The 19,851-nt window shown below is 37.9% G+C and overlaps 1 protein-coding gene and 1 pseudogene across 1 annotated transcript in view; both read left to right on the plus strand.

Annotated features, from left to right (window-relative positions):
* Nucleotides 1–19,851, plus strand: part of SLC16A10 (solute carrier family 16 member 10) — a 99,595-nt gene that overhangs the window by 38,051 nt on the left and 41,693 nt on the right. The window contains exon 2 of the mRNA XM_036220976.1: nucleotides 18,670–18,814. Coding sequence (XP_036076869.1) covers nucleotides 18,670–18,814 — 145 coding nt within the window. The remainder of the gene's footprint in view (nucleotides 1–18,669; nucleotides 18,815–19,851) is intronic.
* LOC107506313 lies at nucleotides 1,060–9,306 on the plus strand (annotated as a pseudogene).

A 19,851-nucleotide genomic window follows, 5' to 3' on the forward strand; every position in this document is an offset into this window, starting at 1 on the left:
TATATCTTAAAGAACTAGGATTCAAAATATATACAGACTTCTTACAACTCAGTTAAAAAGACAGCACAATTTAAAAATGAGCAAAGGATTTGAATAGACATTTCATGAGCATCTGAAAAGATGCTCAATAATCATTAGTCATTACAAACATGGAAACATATCACAATGAATTTCACTGCCACTAGGATAACTGTAATAAAGGATGAACAATAACAGATGTTGGCAAGAATGTGGAAAAATTAGAACCATTGTACATTAATGGTGGAAATTTAAAATGGTGTAGCCACTTTGGAAAACAATCTGTCAGTTCCTCAAAGAGTTACCATATGATAACAGCAATTCCACCCAAGATAATTGAAAAGATATGTGTACGAGAACCTTACATACACAAACATTTATAGTAGCATTATGCATAATAATTGAAAAGTGAAAACAACCTAAATGAATGAATGGACAAACAAGATGTGGTATGTCCACATAGGGAATATTACTCAGCCACAAAAAGGAATGAAATACTCATACATCCAAGCTACAACTTGGATGAACTTTGAAGACATACTCAATGAAAGAAGCTGGACACACAGTGGAAACATTGTATAAAATGTTCAAAAGACAGCAAGTAGATTAGTAGTTGCCAGGGGCTGGGGGGAGCGGAAGGAATGGGAGTACTGTTAATGAGTACAAAGTTTCTTTTTGAGGAGAAGAAAATGTTCTGTAATTAAATAATGATGATGGTTGTACAACTTTGTGAATATACTGGAAATACTGATTTGTTTATTTTAAAAGGTGAAATTTTATGGTATGTAGATTAGCTCTCATTAAAATAGTTACACGAGTAAAAAAATCAACAGGCAAAACACAGAATGTAAATTAAGTGCAAATTATTTCCAGCTGAATTTATTTGTGAAATTTAATAGTCTTATTAAATAGTTTTATAAAATAAAACCGTTCTCACCGCATTTCCGGTAGTGGCAGCGGAAAGTGGGTTGCGGGCGGGCGTCGAGGCCTCAGTGCAGACAAATCTGGCGGGGATCAGAGCCATCAGAACTGCTACTATGACTGAGCAAGAGCAGCAAGATGCTGCAGCACATCGACTACAGGATGAGGTGCGTCCTGCAGGATGGTTGTAAGTTCATTGGCATCGTTAAAGGCTTTCGACAAGTGTATTTGATCCTCTGTGACTGTGATGGATTCAGAAAGATCAAGCCAAAGAACTCAAAACAAGCAAAAAGAGAAGGGAAGCAAGTCCCTGGTCTGATGCTGCTTCGAGGAGAGAACCTGGTCTCAATGACATTAAAGGGACCTCCTCCCAAGGATATTGGCATTGCCTGAGTGCCACTTGCTGGAGCTGCTGGAGGCCCAGGAATAGGCAGGGCTGTTGGCAGAGGAATCCCAGCGGTGTTCCCATGCCCCAGGCTCCTGCAGGACTTGGCTGAGCCAGTCATGGGGTCGGTGAGCCATCCCAACAGGTGACGACCCCACAAGAAAGAGGCACTGCTGGAGCTCTGGCAGCTGCTGCCACAGTGAGTATTTGTAGGAGCCCCAACCCAGTACTCACCCAGCTGCGGGGGTCCTCTTCCACCTATGGGTCAAGGGGCACCCCCTCCAGGCATGATGGGCCCACCTCCCATAGGTCCCCCAGAGATGCGCTCCCCACCACGGGGTGCGAGGCCTTCTTTGACCCTTGGCCACAGAGTTATAGAAGTAGCTCCAGAGGCGTGGGCCCGGTCCGCCAGGGCCACCTTACCACAGACCTGTTTGTTATACTGTCATAACAAACATGGAGTCTCGCTGGATTGTCTGGTTTCCCTTACAGGGCCCCCTCCCCTGGGAATGCGCCCACCAAGGCCCTAGACTCCTCCTGGCCGTCCTCAGCTTCCTGCCTGTTTGCCAAAAGGCTGCACATAGTCCTTATATTCCCTTGTGACCTGTGAAACGAATTTTAAACTCTTAATAGGATATTTTAAGTGCAAAAAAAAAAAAAATTCTAGCATTCAGTGTTTATTAATTTCTAATAGTCAGTGTCATGTTTCACTCATGTTAGATCCACCAACATATGTATGTACCTAAAAGTAATGTGAATTGTTTAGTACTGCCAAACGTTTCTCTCCATGTGCAATGGCTGTGAATACAATGCTAATTGGAACCATTGATTGGAACAAGAAGAAAAGCAAGAAAATGAATACTCATTATTACTTGGAAGTGAAACTTCATTATGCAAGAATCCATTGCGGTCATGCTTGCAAAGAAGGCCTTACTAAATTAATTTGTTTTTCTTGTACCTAAGTGCTTCTGCTGCTCAAGTCTTTGTACATACTCAAGTCCTCTGCAGTGACAGTTGTGGCACAGCCACAACTCCATGGCCTTTAGATGAGATCCCCTTGTTTTTAGGACATAGGGCAGCAGATGTGGAGTTGCAAGTCTCATTGTGGCAATGCTGAGCACCCACATGTTCTCAAATAAGATTTGTATGAGAATGTGCATCTGTGATCTGCACGGGTCCCTCCGTGGGGCTCTAAGGTAGTGCTGCCGATCACGTCACATTGTCACATCGTCACCTGCATCTTTAGGCCTTCCTTGATCATCGGCCTGTCTTTTCACTGTTATACTTTCAATAGATGTCTGTTGTTTGAATTTGTTGTGGGGATTAAACAGAATAGCAGAGATAATTTTGATTTGGTTATGGCAACAAGATTAAGATTTCCAGAACAAGACAACGGATGACTGGTTTTGGTATCCTTTCTTTTAGGCTATTTTTTTTTTCTCAGTCATTTATCAGTTCAACTTTTTTTTTTTTAATACTTTTATATGAAAGCTGATCTAAGTCCATTATCCACCATTGGGGAGAAAGTGAGAGGCTTGGCTTATAACCCAGCCTATATATGCCAGTCGATGGTTTACCTTGGCAGTTTAAATATTATCTACTAATTTTCTGCTATTCAGCAGTAAGTGACTCCCTTGCAAAATAACAGCTAGGAATGCTGTTTTGAGAGCATCTTTGTTTAATTGGTGCTTAGGACAGGGCAAGGAGGCATTTGATTCATAGAGATAGAAATCTGCCTGTTAGGTTGAAACTTTTCTGTGTAAGTTGATGCTTTCTTAGAACATCAAGACTCATTTGTACGGGACAGTTTTAGGAGGAGGAGCTCCAGTGTGTTTCCAAAGGTTTGCCTCACTCTGTATCTTATGACCTTGAGAAAGTTGCTTAACCATTCAGCCTCAGTTTCCTCCTAGTACAAGGATAATAAGAGTACTTCAGTCAGTATTATTTAAATCAGTAATGGATATAAAGCACTTTAACAGTGCCGGGCACATGGTGAGTAAGCACTTAATATTACCTAGCACAAAACTGTACAAAGTTCTGTGCTGGTCTGCAGAAAGGGCGACAGTTTAAGAATAACTAGAAATTTTACCTTGCAGTTTGTCCTAGATTTACCCAAACTACTTGTACTCAGGTAACCCCTTCAAATGTAGTAGACAGTTCTTTCTTCCCTCTTGAAGGGAGTGGGGATATTATAACTGTCTAGACTGATCTTTAGTACATTGAGCTATGTGAGGTATAACATTCCTTTTTACTTTTTAAAATGACACATGCTGCCATAAAATATTAAATAGCAAGATAAAGCTTTATGATTTAAATTACTTTTAAATTCTCCAAAATCTCGCAAAGGACTTTTTTGAAACACTTGTCTTCCTCTGCTTATGCTGGCCTGATATTTTCCTCCCCCGGTGGAGCCGGTACGGCTTGGCGAAGTGGCGGGGGCCCTTCGCTAGCTTGCTCTGTAACACGTAAGCCGCCATTTCTCCTTTGCATTGCAGGTATTCTCATAGTGAAAGAAAGGGTAGTTGTCTTACTGGTTTCAAAGGTTAAGAATTCTGGTGAGTTAGAAATTCAAGTACAAGCATAAGACTGTTTTTATTATCCCTGTCCCCAAATCAGGAGAGGCTGTGTTCTGACTGGGCTTAGGAAACCTACCTCTTCTGTCTTTGATCTAGGACCCACAGATTCCTTCTATTCCTAGGAATTTGGATCAGACTTCTCAAATCCTGAGTCAGGCCACACCATGATCATGACTCTCCTGTGCCCAGTGGTGTCGTGCTCAGCTCAGGCTGTTTGCTGGGTAGTTTTATTAAGTTATTTCATTATAATCGGGGTTATGTGAGTTTTAAAAGCAGGAACCTGGCATATGCCCTGATTAATTCTAACAAAGTTGATGTCAGTTTTTTCTTTCTAAAATTAGTTTTTTATGATTATCCAAGTTATGCACGTATATGGTATAAAAGATCAGATTTCTGTAAAGCTTATAAAAAAAGGAGCATTTCCCTGCCCCACTTCCCCCTCACCCTGGGCCTTCTGCTCTCCAAGGGCAACAGCTTTTAACTCTTTTTTAGCCGTTTCTTATGGTTATCTTCATTTTTCTAAACACAGTGCTTATACGGCTGTATTTTGAGTTTTCAGACTTCCTTTAACAGAAGATGAAGGTGCCTCAGTTTTTTCAAGAATAACTTACCTTATAGGATTGCTGTGTGTGTGTGTGTGTGTGTGTGTGTGTGTGTGTGTAGCATTCAGGGTTTCTGGCACATAGTTTTAGATAAATTCCAGCTACCAACATTAATATCATTATGATCTATAGCCATTTAAAGGATGGGGCTGGTGTGATGGTTACACGTGAGCTGGTCAGCTGTAAATCTCTCCTGCAGGCTTTGCCCTGTACACTTATATCATGGGCGGTCAGAGAGTTTGGACCTCCTGCAGACAGGCCACTACAAAGGAGTAGAGAAGCCCAGAAGGGGCTGACTGAGCATTTTCAGTTTCTTCTGCCAAAGGCACCAAGCAGATAGTCATCTTCCCTCGGAGCAGTTGCTGAGGGGATGGAAACAAGCCTTGAGCTTTCTCTACTGGGAAGTCCCTGAATGGAAGGAAACAAGAGGCCAGGGAATGAGGAAGGTTCCTGTGACAAGTCTCTACTTGCACAGTATTAGCACAGATGTCTTTGTCCTGTGGGTGCATATTTGTGATCTCCACAAAATAACTGCTTACTCACGATGTTGCCTTTTGAAATCTGTAACATCCAAATATACACGTATGAGGCATGCACCTAGGAAACTTTTAAATCTGTGTCAAATTTCTCTGCTATTTTTTAACCAGTTTTGTTTATCTGGTCACCTCTGGTAGCATCCCAAACTAGCCGCCACAGTCCAGGGTAATTTCTAGCTTATTTGTCTTTCCCAACAATAATTTGTTCAAAATATAGAAAATGAGAAACTGCCCATGATACAGAAACTTTTGAAAGAGAACTTAATATAAAGTAGCTACTTCTTCCCTGAGGAATAATTTTGGAAAAAGAAACTTGCCTTACATTCAGGCATAATTGAGTAAGTTGCTGGCATTTTCAAACAAACTCATCATTTTCCCTTTCCCCCCACTCCCCAAACCTGTTCATTTTCTTTATTCTTAGACTCTGCCTCTGCCCCTCCCCCACTTTGTCACCTAGCCAGCTCTCTGCGAGTCAGCCTTACTGTCTCTCCCTTCATCTTTTCATGTCTAGTAAATCACAAGTTCTGTTGATTTTGTCTCTCCTATCTCTCTAATCTGTTACTTTGGGTACCCTGCTACTTCTGAGTTTAGATCATTGTCATTTGTCACTTGTAGCAGCCTTCCAACTGCCCCCCTAACAGTCTCCCCCATGACTAGTCAACTCTCCAAACTGTTGGCAGATTGAAGTTTCTAAAAACCATCTGGTCATGTAATTCCCAGATTAAAACCTAATGATGACTTTTTAACGTCTAAAGATTAAAGTCTGTGCTTCTCAGAAGGTCGGACAAGGCTCTGCTGTGATTCTGGCTGCGCCCCGAGACCGCCACTTACAGGCGTTAATTTCATACATGTGGCACCCTCTGCATGGAATGTTCCTGCCCCCATTTCCCCCTGCCCTTACCTGATTAAGGCCTGTTTGTCCTGCAAGACAGTTTGGGTGTTACCGTGAGGAAACATGCTCTGACAGCCCCTTCCCTCCCACATCGGGGGCGGGCACCCCTCCTGAAGTAGTCTCACGCCTTGTTCAGTTACCACACACTCTCTGCTGCTCCGTCGTTTGTCTGCCTCTCTCAGATTGTAAACTTCTTGAGATGAGCGACTTGAGTTCCCCAGTGCCCAGCGTCTGTGACTCAGTACATATTTGTTGCATGAATAAAGCTGTATTTCTCCTTTCCATTTATATTTGTCCATTTAATTTCTCAGACTCCAGTGTAAAATGCCATATTTTTTCTCCATTAAATTTGATTTTGTTGCTTTCAGTCTTCTCATTACATGGATTTTGAGTCCCGATTGTGCCAACTGGCATATCAACCCTTCTTTCTAGTTTGTTTTTGTTTATGTTTTTTCTGTGTGTGTGTGGGGGGGGGGGTCATCCAGTAGGATGGCAGTCCCATGAGGGTGGATATTTGTATCTGTTTTGTTCACTCCTGTTCTCTCAGCACTGGGAACAGTAATGGCATGCACATTACAGGCATTCAACAAATATTCATTGAATAAATAAATGTGTCACATACAAATTTGATAAACTGAACTTATGTTTTCTTTCAGGTCTTTGTTCTTAGCTACATTCTGTTCAACCTTTTTGTTAGAGATAACTTAAAAAATTCCTTCACTGTTACATAGGGCTTAGTTCTGTGAATCTTATGGCAGAACAAGGCTATACTGAGAAATTCAAGGAAAGTCTTAATGGGTCAGAGCTACTTCATTGTGGGGGAAGTAAAGTAACACAGAAATGGCTAATACCAGGCTGTAGGTCATTTTAGTTATATGCGTAGGAACTCCTTTCTGGTTTCTCAGAAAGCAGGTCGCCTCAGAAAGAGTGGTGGAGGAACATTTACTGTGGACAGAGGAGGTAGATTTGGATACAGCCCTCTTGGAGAAAGGTAGAACAATCTGATATTATATATCTAGCAGTAATTTCCCTTTTAAGGGTTGAAAGTTTCCATTCATCTATTTGATACTTTTTGAGTATTTACTATGATCTAAAGATAGAAGGGGAGAAAGCCGTGTAAAGCACGGTGGTGGCATTTTAGAAATGTAGACTGGGAGAGGCGTGTGCACACAAAGACAATACACAGGGTGAAGAACCTTGGGCCAGTGACAGTGAGTGGCACCAACGGTAAGTGCTGAAGTGCAGAGGAAAGAGAGAACACTGAGGGCCAGTATGGTAGGATGTTTTTGAAAGAGCTCGATTCTGACATGTCGCTCCATAGAAAGGCATTTTAAGAGCTTTGTTGGGTCTTTATTATTCTTACGAAAGGGTTACTAACTTGTCCTCTTAGCTTTAAAAGGTTCCCCAGCTTAAGTGCACTGATGAGGATATAAAGGCAGTGCTGTCGTTTATAAGGGGTGAAGGATTGGACAGAGCAGAGCTTTGGACCAGACGATATGGAGTATAAATCCAGAGGCTTCCACTTTAACAGCTGGGCTCCCTTAGGCAAATCACTTAACCCTTGGAGCTTTGGCTACCTTAGATGCTGTAATGTAGGGATAGTATCTATCTCCTGGGGTTGCTTCGAAGATTGAATGAAGTAGTATATATAAAGTGCCCCACATGTCGTCTGCCACGTGGTGGGTGCTCAATAATTGTTTTCCTTTCTCCTTACAAAAATAAGGTGCTTTGGATATGTTTTTTACTGTGCCTATTGACCGTTATTAGTTAGGGTTTTAATTTTTCTTGTAGCCACCACCCATATGGTTCCTGCAGTTAAGAAAAGCAACAAAGGTTCACCATGGGAGAGAAGGAGTGCACAGAAATGGGTTAGAGAAAATGGACGTGTGAAGGGCATCTAAGTAGGAAAGTATTTTTCTCGATGTCCAGAATTTAAAGTTATATCACCGAGTCTTATGAAAAAACGATGTTCCAGAGAAGAACAGTTGTTTATATCCTTTCTATTATGGAGAGTATTTTTCAATATCTTATGTAAGCATTTGTTAAAAAATTTTTCCTCTTAACTAAGTTTCCCATTATAGGCCATTAATTTTGTTATTAATACAAAGTTTAAAAAACTATAATAAAAATAGGATTATGTATTTATACTACTTTATTCTGCAAAGGATTTGAGGTGGTGTGAAGGAGCATGAAATACTACACCGATAAAATGGTGAGATGGGAACAGAAAATAAGAAATCAGGAACCATTGAAAGTATATAATATGTGGTTAAGACCAGGGAGAAAATAGCACCTAATACATAAACTATAAGGGCCTATATTGTTATAGTGAATAACGAATTTGACTCTAAGCTTCCTGGCAACCAAAATGAAAAGGGAAGCATGGCGCAGGTGGTGGTTAAAGAGGAGAAAATTTACCTATCACTCAAGGAAGCACTGAGGAATAAATGAATGTTGGCATTACCTTTATGGTAGGTGTAATAATGGATCCGATCAGGCAGTTTCTCTGAGTATCTCTTGATAAAAGCTGAGACTTTGACATCAAAAGCTGAGGCTTTGACTCAGAGCAGTTTTACTATGGGCCGGTGTTATCTGACTGAGGGTCACAGTTTCCAGGCCTAATCTAAGGGTAATGTGGAGAACACACTGCACAATTTCCCCATCTTCTTGTAATATCATTCCTCTGGTAAGAGCTGTCCAGGAGATTAGGACCTGTACTGCGGGTACTTGATTGTGGAATTATACTGTATTTATCCCCTCTCAGGATCAAACTAGCAGACTCTCAGATCGTCATCCTCTCATGGAAACTGAGAAGCCTAATCCACACTCAAATTTAGCCAGACGACACACCGTCTTAGGGACATGGGCTGGAGGATTTTATCCTCTACCTTGAACAGCTGTAAGGTTAGAAAGTGTTCATTATCACCCTTAGTGTGAGTTTTAATAAATGAGTGAGGAGCTTTGCATTAGAGGCTGGAACTGTGAATCTAAGTTAGGAGTTAAAAAAAATCCCACAAACTTAAGACTAAATAAATGTATACTACTTTGAATTTCTGAGAACTGTCAATGAAAGGTGAACCCTGGAGACTCAGCAGTTGGTATGGGTATGATGTGTTGCGATTTTTTTTTTGTAACCTTACACTTGATGTTGCTCTCCGTATTTTAGGAGTGGTGTCTGTCTGATGTACAATTCCAGCAAATCTCTGTAGTTGTTAGAGCCATGTTGCTTCAGCTCACACTTCCTCAGTGAGGTGAGCAGTTATCGGTGAGAGTGGCGTTCACCCCCGCATTGCCGAGTTGCAGGTCGGAGCCAGCGCTTCCAGCCGTGAGCAGACTTGTTCGTTTTATCCCAGTGGGCTTTTCAAGTGTGATTATTTTCTAGGTATGCTATGACCTAGAAAATATTAGAAAATGAAGCTTTAATTCACTTTGTATCTGGGTAATCTTAGCATTGCTTTAAAGTTCTTCATGGAGCTTGATATTATGAGCAAAACAGAGAAATATGGTATTGCGAAAGTGATTTCCTCTCAAAGCTGTAAGTTCATTTCACCTTTTCCTTGTGTAACTGTCTGAGGTGAAGAGTAGGAGAGTCTCAGATTTTTCACTGTAGGAATGGCGGGTTAGAGGTTAGCAAGGGGAAAGGCTGGAGTGACTCGTGATAACGGGTGAGGGTTGAAGACATTAGTATGAGTTCATGTTCAGCGTAATCCGAACATGGATGGCGACATATAGAAAGTATTCATGGATCTGTGTATGTACAGGGATTAGCGTGCACGCGTCTATTTTCTAGCTCTGTCAGCGAAGAGGGACAAACTGTCAGTCAAGAGGAGACACGATGACTAAATGTAATACTGTGTCCGGGATGAGATTCTAGAACAGAAAAAGACATTAGGTAAAAACTAATGGGACATGAATAAAATATGGACTTTATAGTAGAGATTGAATAATGTATGAGTATCGGTTCATTAATTGTGATAAATGTACCGTATTAATGTAAGACGGTAATACGGGAAACTGGGTGTCGAGCATGTGGGTATTCTGCACTGTCTTCACAATTTTTCTATAAATCTAACACTATTCTAAAATTGAGAAGTCTCAAGTATTTTAAAAAAGATTTGTATCAAAATATAGCTAACATACAATATCGCATTAGTTTCATGTGTACGCCGTAGTTATTAAGCATTTATATACCTAAGAAAGTGATCACTATGATAAGGCCAGCAACCATCTGACACCGTGCAACACTAGCATAATATTATGGACTGTATTCCCTGTGCTGTGCATTACATCCTCGTGACTGTCTGTTTTATACCTGGAAGTTTGAACCTTTTATTCCCCTTCATCTCCCTCCCCCCGGCCCCCCCCACCACCCCTCACTGCCACTTTTGGAATTTTCAATTACAGAGGACACTCAGTATTATTTTGTATTAGTGATTACACATTTATAGAGAAGTTCACCTTCTTATCCCATTTCTTCATAGCCTCACTAAAATTTGGCATGGTCGGACTTAATTTTTGCCAAATTCTGATGATTTATTATTATTTTAATTTGTGTTTTTCTTATTATTAATGACTATCTTTATATCAACTGGACATTGGGCTTTCTCTTCTGTATATTTTCTCCCAACTCTTTTGCGCATTTTTCTGTTGGGTTGTCTTTTTCTTATTGATTCATAGGCTATCTTTAGAAATGCCAGATGATAATAATTTACTAGTTATATGCACTGCAGAGATCTCCCTTCCTGTGGCTTGTCCTTTTTTGCTTTGATTCTAGGGTCTTCTGTCACTAAGAAGTTAAACATTTTAATGAGGTCAGATCTCACCCATAGCTTCCTTCATGGTTTGTGCTTATGTCTTGAAAAACTTTCCTATCATGAGGTCAAGGTAGTCTCCTTTATTTTAATTTCTTTATTCTTTTTTTTTTTTTTAAATTTCATTTTGTAATCCGGAATCTGGAATTAAAAGTTTCTTTCATCTATGGAATTTTTTGTTTCAGTGATTATTTTTTCATATCCAGGATTTCTAATGAATACTCTTTTTTTATGCACTTGCCCTTGTTTTATTTTTGGTTATTTGTTTCATAATTTTTTGCTTTTTAAAATGAAAATTATTCTTTATTTATTTGAAAGTTTTAAACACCCATTTGGAATGGTAGACTAGTCTACAGAATTAATTTCATACGGAGTGACTTTTTGCTAATTGGTGATTTTGTTGGTTGTCTTTCTTAGCATTGGATTGACTTCCGTTTTTTTGGAATTTGAGTTCACAGGATCATTCTGAGTGGGAGGTATAATGTTTTGTTTCATTCTCTCCTTCCTCACCCTTCCTGCCTAAAGGTTTGCAGCTACTTCCACTCGACTCCTTGATTTCCCAGTTTAGAATCAGGACTTTTAAGTTTCTTGCTCCAGTAACACTGCAAATTCCAGACCCAGTTAGAGAGCCAGTGGAGATCTTTCAGGGCCTGATCAGGAGGCTGTGTCTGTATCCTCCTCCTTCCCCTAGAGGCATGTTCTAAATCTTTAATCTGTATAGAAATTATTGATTTTCCACCCAACTCACTCTCTCCTCCAGCTTCTTTCCACAAGATGTGGGGGAGTTCCAGCTCTGGCCTCAGTGAATGATCCTGACTCTCCTTTTCTGGTTCACAGGGAACATTTTTAGTTCTCTTTACAATTGCCAGTGCTTGCTTCCAGCCTGGACCCCAGAAGGCAAGCCCAACCTAGCCCATTGCTTTTCGCAGCTAGTCTGTAGCTTGCGACTAGGTCTTTATTTTACACACACACACACACACACCCCCCCCCCCCCTAAATACTCTAACTTTATTGTTACTTTGTTTTTGGAACACAGATAATGCATAGGAAGTGTCACTTCACTGTGTCATCTTGATTGAGGTCTGGATTTTGTCTGAATTTAGCTTGTGAGCTTCTCCAGGGAGGGATGGCTTTTTATCAACATCAGATGTGGTGCCTGGCTGTGAGTGCCTGGTAGATGTTTTTTAATGAAGGACTCTTGGGCATGTCTTCTTATTCCTGTTTACATCTGGAATGTTTTATTTGAATCCCACTAAAGTTGCATAACCTTGGCAAGTTGCTTAACTTGTCTAATCCTCCATCTGTTTATACCCCACCCTCCTCAGTGATTAGCAATTTCCCTGGCAAAGCAAACAATTTTCTACAACTGTCATCATTGGATATAGAGTTCTGTATATGTCAGAGAGAGATGCGCTAAAATATACAGTTGTGATTGTGGATTAGTCTGGTTCTTCCTTTAGCTCTGTCAGGTGTTGTGTGTGTGTGTGTGTGTGTGTGTGTGTGTGTGTGTGTGTGTGTGTTTTATGACATCTATTTTTTGTTGTTGAAATCTTCCATATGGATTCATTTCTTTCTTTTTTTTTAAAATCAGCATTATTGAGGTATAATTGACATGTAACCAACTGCATATTTAAGCTATGTAATTTGATGAGTTTTGTTATAAGTATATACACCAGTGAAACCACAGCTATAGTTAAGATAATGAATATATCCATCAACTTTGAAGGTTTCTTTGTGCCTCTTGGTAATCCCTTCCTCCAGCTCCCCCACACCCAACCAGGTAAACAATGATATGCTTTCTGTCACTATAGATTAAATTGTATTTTTATAATTTTGTATAATGGAATCATACTTTATATACTCCTTTGCGGTCTGACTTCTTTCATTAAACATGATTATTTTGGTTTTCATACATGTTGTTGTATTTATCAGTAATTTACTCCTGTTTATTGCTGGGTACTATTCCATTATATGAATACACCATAATTTGTTTATTCAGTCACTTATTTCTGGACATTTGGACTCTTTTCAATTTTTTTGACTATTAGAAATAAAGCAGCTTATAAATGTATGTATACGAGATTTCGTGTGGACATATGCTCTTGTTTCTCTTAGGTAAATACCTAAGAGTAGAATGACTGTGACATATGGTAAGGGCATGTTTAATTTTTTAAAACATTCCTCAACTGTTTTCCAAAGTGGTTGTACAATTTTATATTCCCAATAGTAGTGTATGACAGTTCTAGTTGCTTGACATCTTCACCAACATTTAGAATAATTAGTCTTTTTCATTTTAGCAGTTTAACAGGTGTGTATGGTTTTTCATTGTTATTTTCATTTACGTTTCCTTGATGACTAATCATGTTGAACATCTTTTCATATGCATATTTTTTATTTGTATGTCATTTTTTGTGAAATGACTTTTGCCTAATTTTTAATTGGTTTACTTGGTTTTTATTGAGTTTAGAGAATTCTTTACATGATCTTGATACAAGTTCTGTATTAGAACATAATTTGTGAATCTTTCCTCTCAATTCGTGGATTGTCTTTTCATTTTCTTAACAGCATCTTTAAAAGAGAAGTTGTTAGTTTTGATGAAGTTTAGTTTATCAGTTTTTTCTTATATGGATTATCTTTTTAATGTATCTAAGAAATCTTTGTCAAACCCAAAGTCACAAAGATTTTCTCTGTTTTTTCTCTAGAAGTTTTCTAATTTTCTGTTTCACATTTAAGTTTTATAATCCCTTTTAAGGTAATTTTTAAAAATATGGTAAGATAGGGATCAAATTTGATTGCTTCCTGTATTTCTAAAGCTCTATTATTAAATGTATATAGAGTTATCATTGTTACATCTTCCTGATGCACTGACACTTCCATCATCATGAAGCATCCCTCTTTGTTTCTAGTAATATTTCTTGTCTCGAAGTCTGTTTTTCAAATATTAGTGTAGCCACTCCAGCCTTCTAAGGGATATTATTTATGTGGCATATGTTTCCCACTTTTTAGTTTTCAACTTATTTGTATATTTGGACTTAAAGTGCTTCTCTTTAAACAGGAGATAATTGATTTTTGAGTTTTTATCCAGTAGACAATCTCTTGTCATTTGATTGGAGTGTTTAGTCTATTTTTATTTAAAGTAATTACTGATAGAGTCTTGTTTAGGTCTGACATTTTGCTGTTTGCTGTTTGTCTCATCTGTCTTTCGGTTTTTTATTCTTTCTTTCTGTCTTCCTTTGCATTAATCAAATAATATTTTGTAATCAATTTTAGATTGAAACTTGAACATTATAGATTATATTTTGAAGTAAATCTGATTTAATTTTGTTCTTCCAAGGATTAAGATTTTGTTCATAATAGACATTTAGCTTATCTGGATTAAAACTGTAAACACTCTTTGTGGTGTGTAGTAGCCAATGTCTCTGTTCAGTTCTTACAGCTTCTAGCTGTTTTTCTTTTCTTCAGTGGCTGCTTTTCTTTTGTCTGGCACCTTACTAGTCTACGTAGCACCTGCATCGTTTGTTGATTCTCAAGAAAGCTCACAAACTTGAAATTCTTATGTCTTTCAGTTTCAGTTTTGCAAAAGTAAACTCTTCTTCAACTTCTATTTGTTTTTATACATTTTCTAGTGTGTTTAAATATTTTTTTTCCCTGCACACATACTGTAATTTTTATCTGCAGAAGGGTTTGCTTGACCACTTCACTTTGATACTATTAACAGAAGTTGATAGCAAATAATTTTAAAACCACTTCTAAGTGAGATATTATCAAATCACATTTAGGGTTAGCAGTAAGATGGTCAAGTACAAGCTAGTCATTCCTGAATTTTTGTTTAGTTGCCATGGCAGTTCCATGCCCTGAGTCAAATAATATTTTGCATTTTAATCTCATTTTTGTATAGAAGTGTTGCATTTCATTTGAGGCTATTAGACCAATGTTAAGATATTACAGATCAACGATGTCTCAAAAGAGGCCAAGATAGAGTGGAAATGAGGTTGGAGCTACCAAAAAAAAGGGCAAAAGAACACTCATCAACTTTAAACTGGCTACAGTATATTTTTTCTTGGACTGTTTTCAATTGTAAAAGCTTTGTCCTTCCAATCATGTACATATATATAATTGCAACATTTTAATTTTACTTAATATGTAGGAAAATCTTCTTAAACGTTAAATGTGACTTCCTTTGAGTGATCTGCATTTCCTTTGGCAATATACACTGAGAGCTGAGTATTTGTTTTCAGTACAGAGTAGGAAACAAAGAAGATCTGGATGGGGAAATTGGAAAGCTTTCTGATATTTTCTGAAAAAAGATTTCACTACTTGGCTTCATGGGATGTCTCTCTCTGTAACATAAAACACACACATATTCAAATAAGGGTATACAAGCACATTCTAAAGCCTTTTTTTACTATACATTTTTTTGACATCTATATCTCCTAAAGCATTTAGCAGTCTATGTGGTGTTCTGTTTGGCCTCTATTTGCAAATATGTTACTAGACTGAAAATAATGGGAAAGTAGAAAAATCTCAGTAGCCGAGGATAGTGCTTAGAACATAAACGGCAGAGACCGTTATTCCATTGAAAAAGACTTGCTTCTTCAGTGATTTTAGGATATTCTCTGTGGGTGTTTGGTTGAATTACATAGAGGGATTAGGGCTAGTATGCATTTTTTAAATAAAATTTTACCGTTAGATATACCGATTATATACTTCAGTTTCTCAATTGTTAAATGAACCTAATAATAAGTACTACCTTATAGAGTTTTGAGGGTTAAATGAGATAATTGATGTACAAAAATATTTCAACAGCTAACACACTTGAGTTTTTATTATTAATAAAATCACAGTTGGACTTGGAAGAGTCTATTTTATTTTTATGGTGTATCTCTTTGGAATGCCAGATTAAGATTTTATAAAAACTAGAATTTTTTTGAGTTTACAACAGGAAGTAATTATTCATTCAGGAATGACTTTCTTCTTGAATTTGATCAGAAGATAGATTTAACTTCATCTATTGTGAACGATCATTGTAACAGAATAGGCCACTGGGATTTTAACTAAGGCCCTAAGGTTCAATAGTGTGAAATTCAAAAGTGAGATATTTCATTTTCGAGAACCAGTTAGAAGCTCTAAAACCCATCAGGATACTTACAGGTCAAGGAAGAACATTTTGTGAGGATTCCTTCAGAAAATTATGCCATGGCTTCTTCCCACCCCATGGGAGAAGTGAGGGGTGCATGCTTTTTTCACTTGCTGTCTTTGAGAGGAGCTCTAAAGGGACCACTTAGAGAATTCTCAGAATTCTTTTCATTTAGAGGACACAGAGGCTGGGGCGTCTGAATCCTCTGAGAAATCCAACAAGGAGAGAACTGTAGCTGGGTAACTGCTCCTATAGCAAGAGCTATCCAAGAGATGACTGTGTTAGAATTTGCCTGTACTCCAGTGTTTGTCAGGGCAAAGGAAATATGAATGCTTCCTGCAGATCAGAGGCAGGCCTAGTGAAAGAGAGGGATGGCCTGGAGCTGTTTGATTCTTGCCCAGATAAACTGTGTAGAAGGGCAAGCGAGGCTCTCTTAACAGTGAGTTTTTTAAGTGACAGCCAGAAAGCCAGGAGGAGAATGAATTATCCAAGTCAGTGGAGCTACAGCTAGAAGAAACTCTGAGGAGAGAGTCTGAAGAACCCACGAAAGTGCATCTGAGAAAACAAAGTCAGCTTCAAACATTATCAGGCAGGCCTTTTGGCAGGACCACTTAAATTGGAATCTCCTTGCCTTCCTTCTCCCAGTGTACCTCTCTCCTTCGCCCACTTTAAAGAGAATGAGAGCCAGAGACGGGGAGAGGAGGTCATGGAAAAGAGGCAGAGCTGATCCTACTCTCTTTTCAGCTGGGACTGGGGAAAAAGATTTGATTACCAAGTGAAGATTGGTTTGTTACCTAACGTGACCATAGATGTTATTTAACATTGGTTAGAAGAATCATGTGGGCCTGCTGAAGTGGTCACCTAGTAGTAGGGGGACATCCCCCCACCCCTGTGTAAATTTTAAGAGGATAGTCGAGACAAAAATAAAGTTATATTTGATTATATCCTGCAGTTAGTGCTTGTTCAGTGGACATAAAAATTTGTAAAAATTTTCATATTTAGTAGAGGATCAGAATCTACAGTAACACATAAAGAATTGCTTTTATTCTGGAAAGCGCCTTGACTTATGTGAGCATTACATGCAATATAAGTATATGCTCTTGGATTTTTTTAATGTCTTCTATTTAGTGTTGGCATGTTACTTAATTGTAAAAGAGCCTTTATCCAAAAATGAATGTTAGGATGTTATTCTTCTAGTCTGCCCAGATAGTTTAGATTGTTTCATAAACATGATAGATGACTAAAGTTTTTTGAATGAGATTAAATTATCATGAATTGGCAACATTTTAATATAAGACTTAAGATTCTTCTCCTTAAGCAGACCCACACTGAACAAACAGCTCTGCACATCTGAGGCTTTGGCCGTGCTAACTCATCTGGTCATTTGCCTCTCTACTGTCCATTTCTGAATCCCCCACCGACCAACACCTAGTTCAAGATTGCATTGTTTGTACAGTCTCTGTATTGTATTTTAAGATCATAGTCTCCCTTCTTTTTGTTAAGGGAAGAAAGAAAATAGAAATATGGCTGATTAAAACGTAATTAAAAAAATAACTCAAAATGTAAGAAAGTAGAGAAGTAAATGAGATTGTTAGTCTGGTAAAGTTTCATTTGGACCCCATTACTAAGAAATGATCATTTGCATAGAATCTGGATTTACTTCCTTTGTTGAGGATATAGAATAATATACTAGTAGATTTTCAGAGCTTGATGTAGCTCTGTTTGTTGTTGTTGTTGTTAAAATTCTAAATTATTATGTGCTTCTGTATTAGATTCTGAGGTACAGATATATTTTCTCTAATCCTTAGTAATTCTGGAAAGGTGTGTATTTGATTCTCTTGTAAGATAAGAAAATAGACTCAGGGAAAGTGATTTCTCCAAGGACATATTGTAATTACAGAGTTGGGATATTTGGATCCAGATCTGTTTGGGGGATTTGGACCCAGACCCATGTTCTCTTAGGTCCCGTTAGTTTATTATACTTTTAAAGAAGAATTTGCAGACTTGATATCCTATCAGGTCACTCATTTCTTTGGCACAAAATTATGATTATTGGTACTCAGTTTGGTACTTTGTTTCTATTTTAGTTTTGTTTTTGGTTTTTACAGAATCAGGACATGAAATTATGACTTCTGATTCTTAACTTCTTATTGTGAAAGATAACATACTTTCAAAAAAGAAGATAATATATATGTATGCATAGTTTTTTAAATAAAGTAAATACCCAATAACTATTATCCCGGTCAACAAGTAGTCTACCTATACATACTTGATTCCCTTAGCTAAAGAGCTAAGCCCAGACTCTAGGCAAATGTTCAGTTCTGAACTACTGGACCCAAAATGGTTATAATTCTCTTTCCTTCCCCCAATACTTAACCTCTATCCTGACTTCAGTCATAATATCCTTGCCCTTTGACTCCCTAGGCATGCATTCCTAGACGTATTATTATTTTTTTAAAAATGAATTTCTTTCCATAGATTAGAAGTTGCCTAAAACTGTAAAAATCAGGATAGAGATTAATAGTTTTGGGGTCATAGAAGAACGTTTGATTTATTTAAGAACACAAATTTTTCAAGAATTCAACACAAATAATTGCTCTGCTAACTACAATTAGTATTGGTCAATCCTTTGAGCTATGATGTAGATTTGTTATTCCAACTTTCCTCCATTTGCCAGTCTGAGTAGTACTTTTCTGCATTAATATTTTCCTAAATATATAGTATAGATTATGGAATAAGTACAAATCTAATTTGCCATGTCATAATATGTCTTCATTTTATCTCTTTACAGCATGGGTAAGTTCTCTCTCCATGGGGATGATTTTCTTTTGCTGCCCAATAGTCAGTGTCTTCACAGACATGTTTGGTTGTCGGAAAACAGCTATTGTGGGTGCTGCTATTGGATTCGTTGGACTCATGTCTAGTTCTTTTGTAAGGTAAGGACTTTGTTTCTATATATTACTTTTCAAGAATTGTTAGATGCCTTAAAGTTTTTCTTTCAGAAATTTTGCTATTTCTAAACAAAACCTTTTACATTGCTTAAGCCATAAGCAATATGACTATCCAATACTATCCATTGCAGCAAATCAGAGTTTAAGAAATTGAATGCTTTTTCTTGCAGTGCCTAAGAGTTAGATGTCAATCAGGATATATATATATATTCATTCATTCATTCCCTGGAGCCAGGAGAAGTATTTCTCCTTTTGTTTTTTTCTCTTCCCCTAAAAATCCTCAAAGAACTTGAGTTAAAACAGTGAGTTGTCTAAAGCAATGGCATTAGTTTAAGGTCAGCTCAGTCTGAGGCCCGAAGGGTACAGTAAGTGGTATGTGGAAGCAGTTGTTTCTAGGCTTGATGTGAAATATTTTTATGAATGAGATCAAAACTTTGCTGTTTATTTCAACTCAGGTAGAGAATTCCTTTGTGCATTTTTTAAAAAAGAACATGCTAAAATTTAAAAAGATGATGGCAAAATAAAGTGGTCAGATACAGCTTAAAGTAAAACTTAATATCAATACACTTTCCTGTGTCTATGAAAAGACATAGTGCACTGAAGAACTAACTACAGAGCTGATGGGGACAGCACCTCTCTCTCCAGTTCCAGTTCTACTAGTAAATCCCCTTTCATTGTCAGAATAACCATAGTTCGATAAACACTAGTTTAATATGCAGCTCTGATTAACGAAGTGATTAGCAAGAAAACCTCCTAAGGTGATTTCCCTCTCTATTTTAGTGGTTTATCTTAATTTCTTTCTTTTTTCCCTTCCCTAGCTGTCTTCATGCACTAGTTGAAAAGCATTATCGAGGTCATTAGGGAAAAAGAAAAAAAAAAAACCTTACATTTCTTGCCCTGATTATTTTTAAATATTTGTGATTTAACCAACAGAATCCTTCGTTTATTAATTTTATCCCCAGCCCACCAATACCCCGTCCTCAACTCTAAAGTGAGCTGGTTTCTTTCACTTCACTTAGGCA

The sequence above is a fragment of the Rousettus aegyptiacus genome, unplaced genomic scaffold (genome assembly GCF_014176215.1).
Source record: "Rousettus aegyptiacus isolate mRouAeg1 unplaced genomic scaffold, mRouAeg1.p scaffold_m13_p_1, whole genome shotgun sequence".
Classification (NCBI taxonomy): domain Eukaryota; kingdom Metazoa; phylum Chordata; class Mammalia; order Chiroptera; family Pteropodidae; genus Rousettus; species Rousettus aegyptiacus.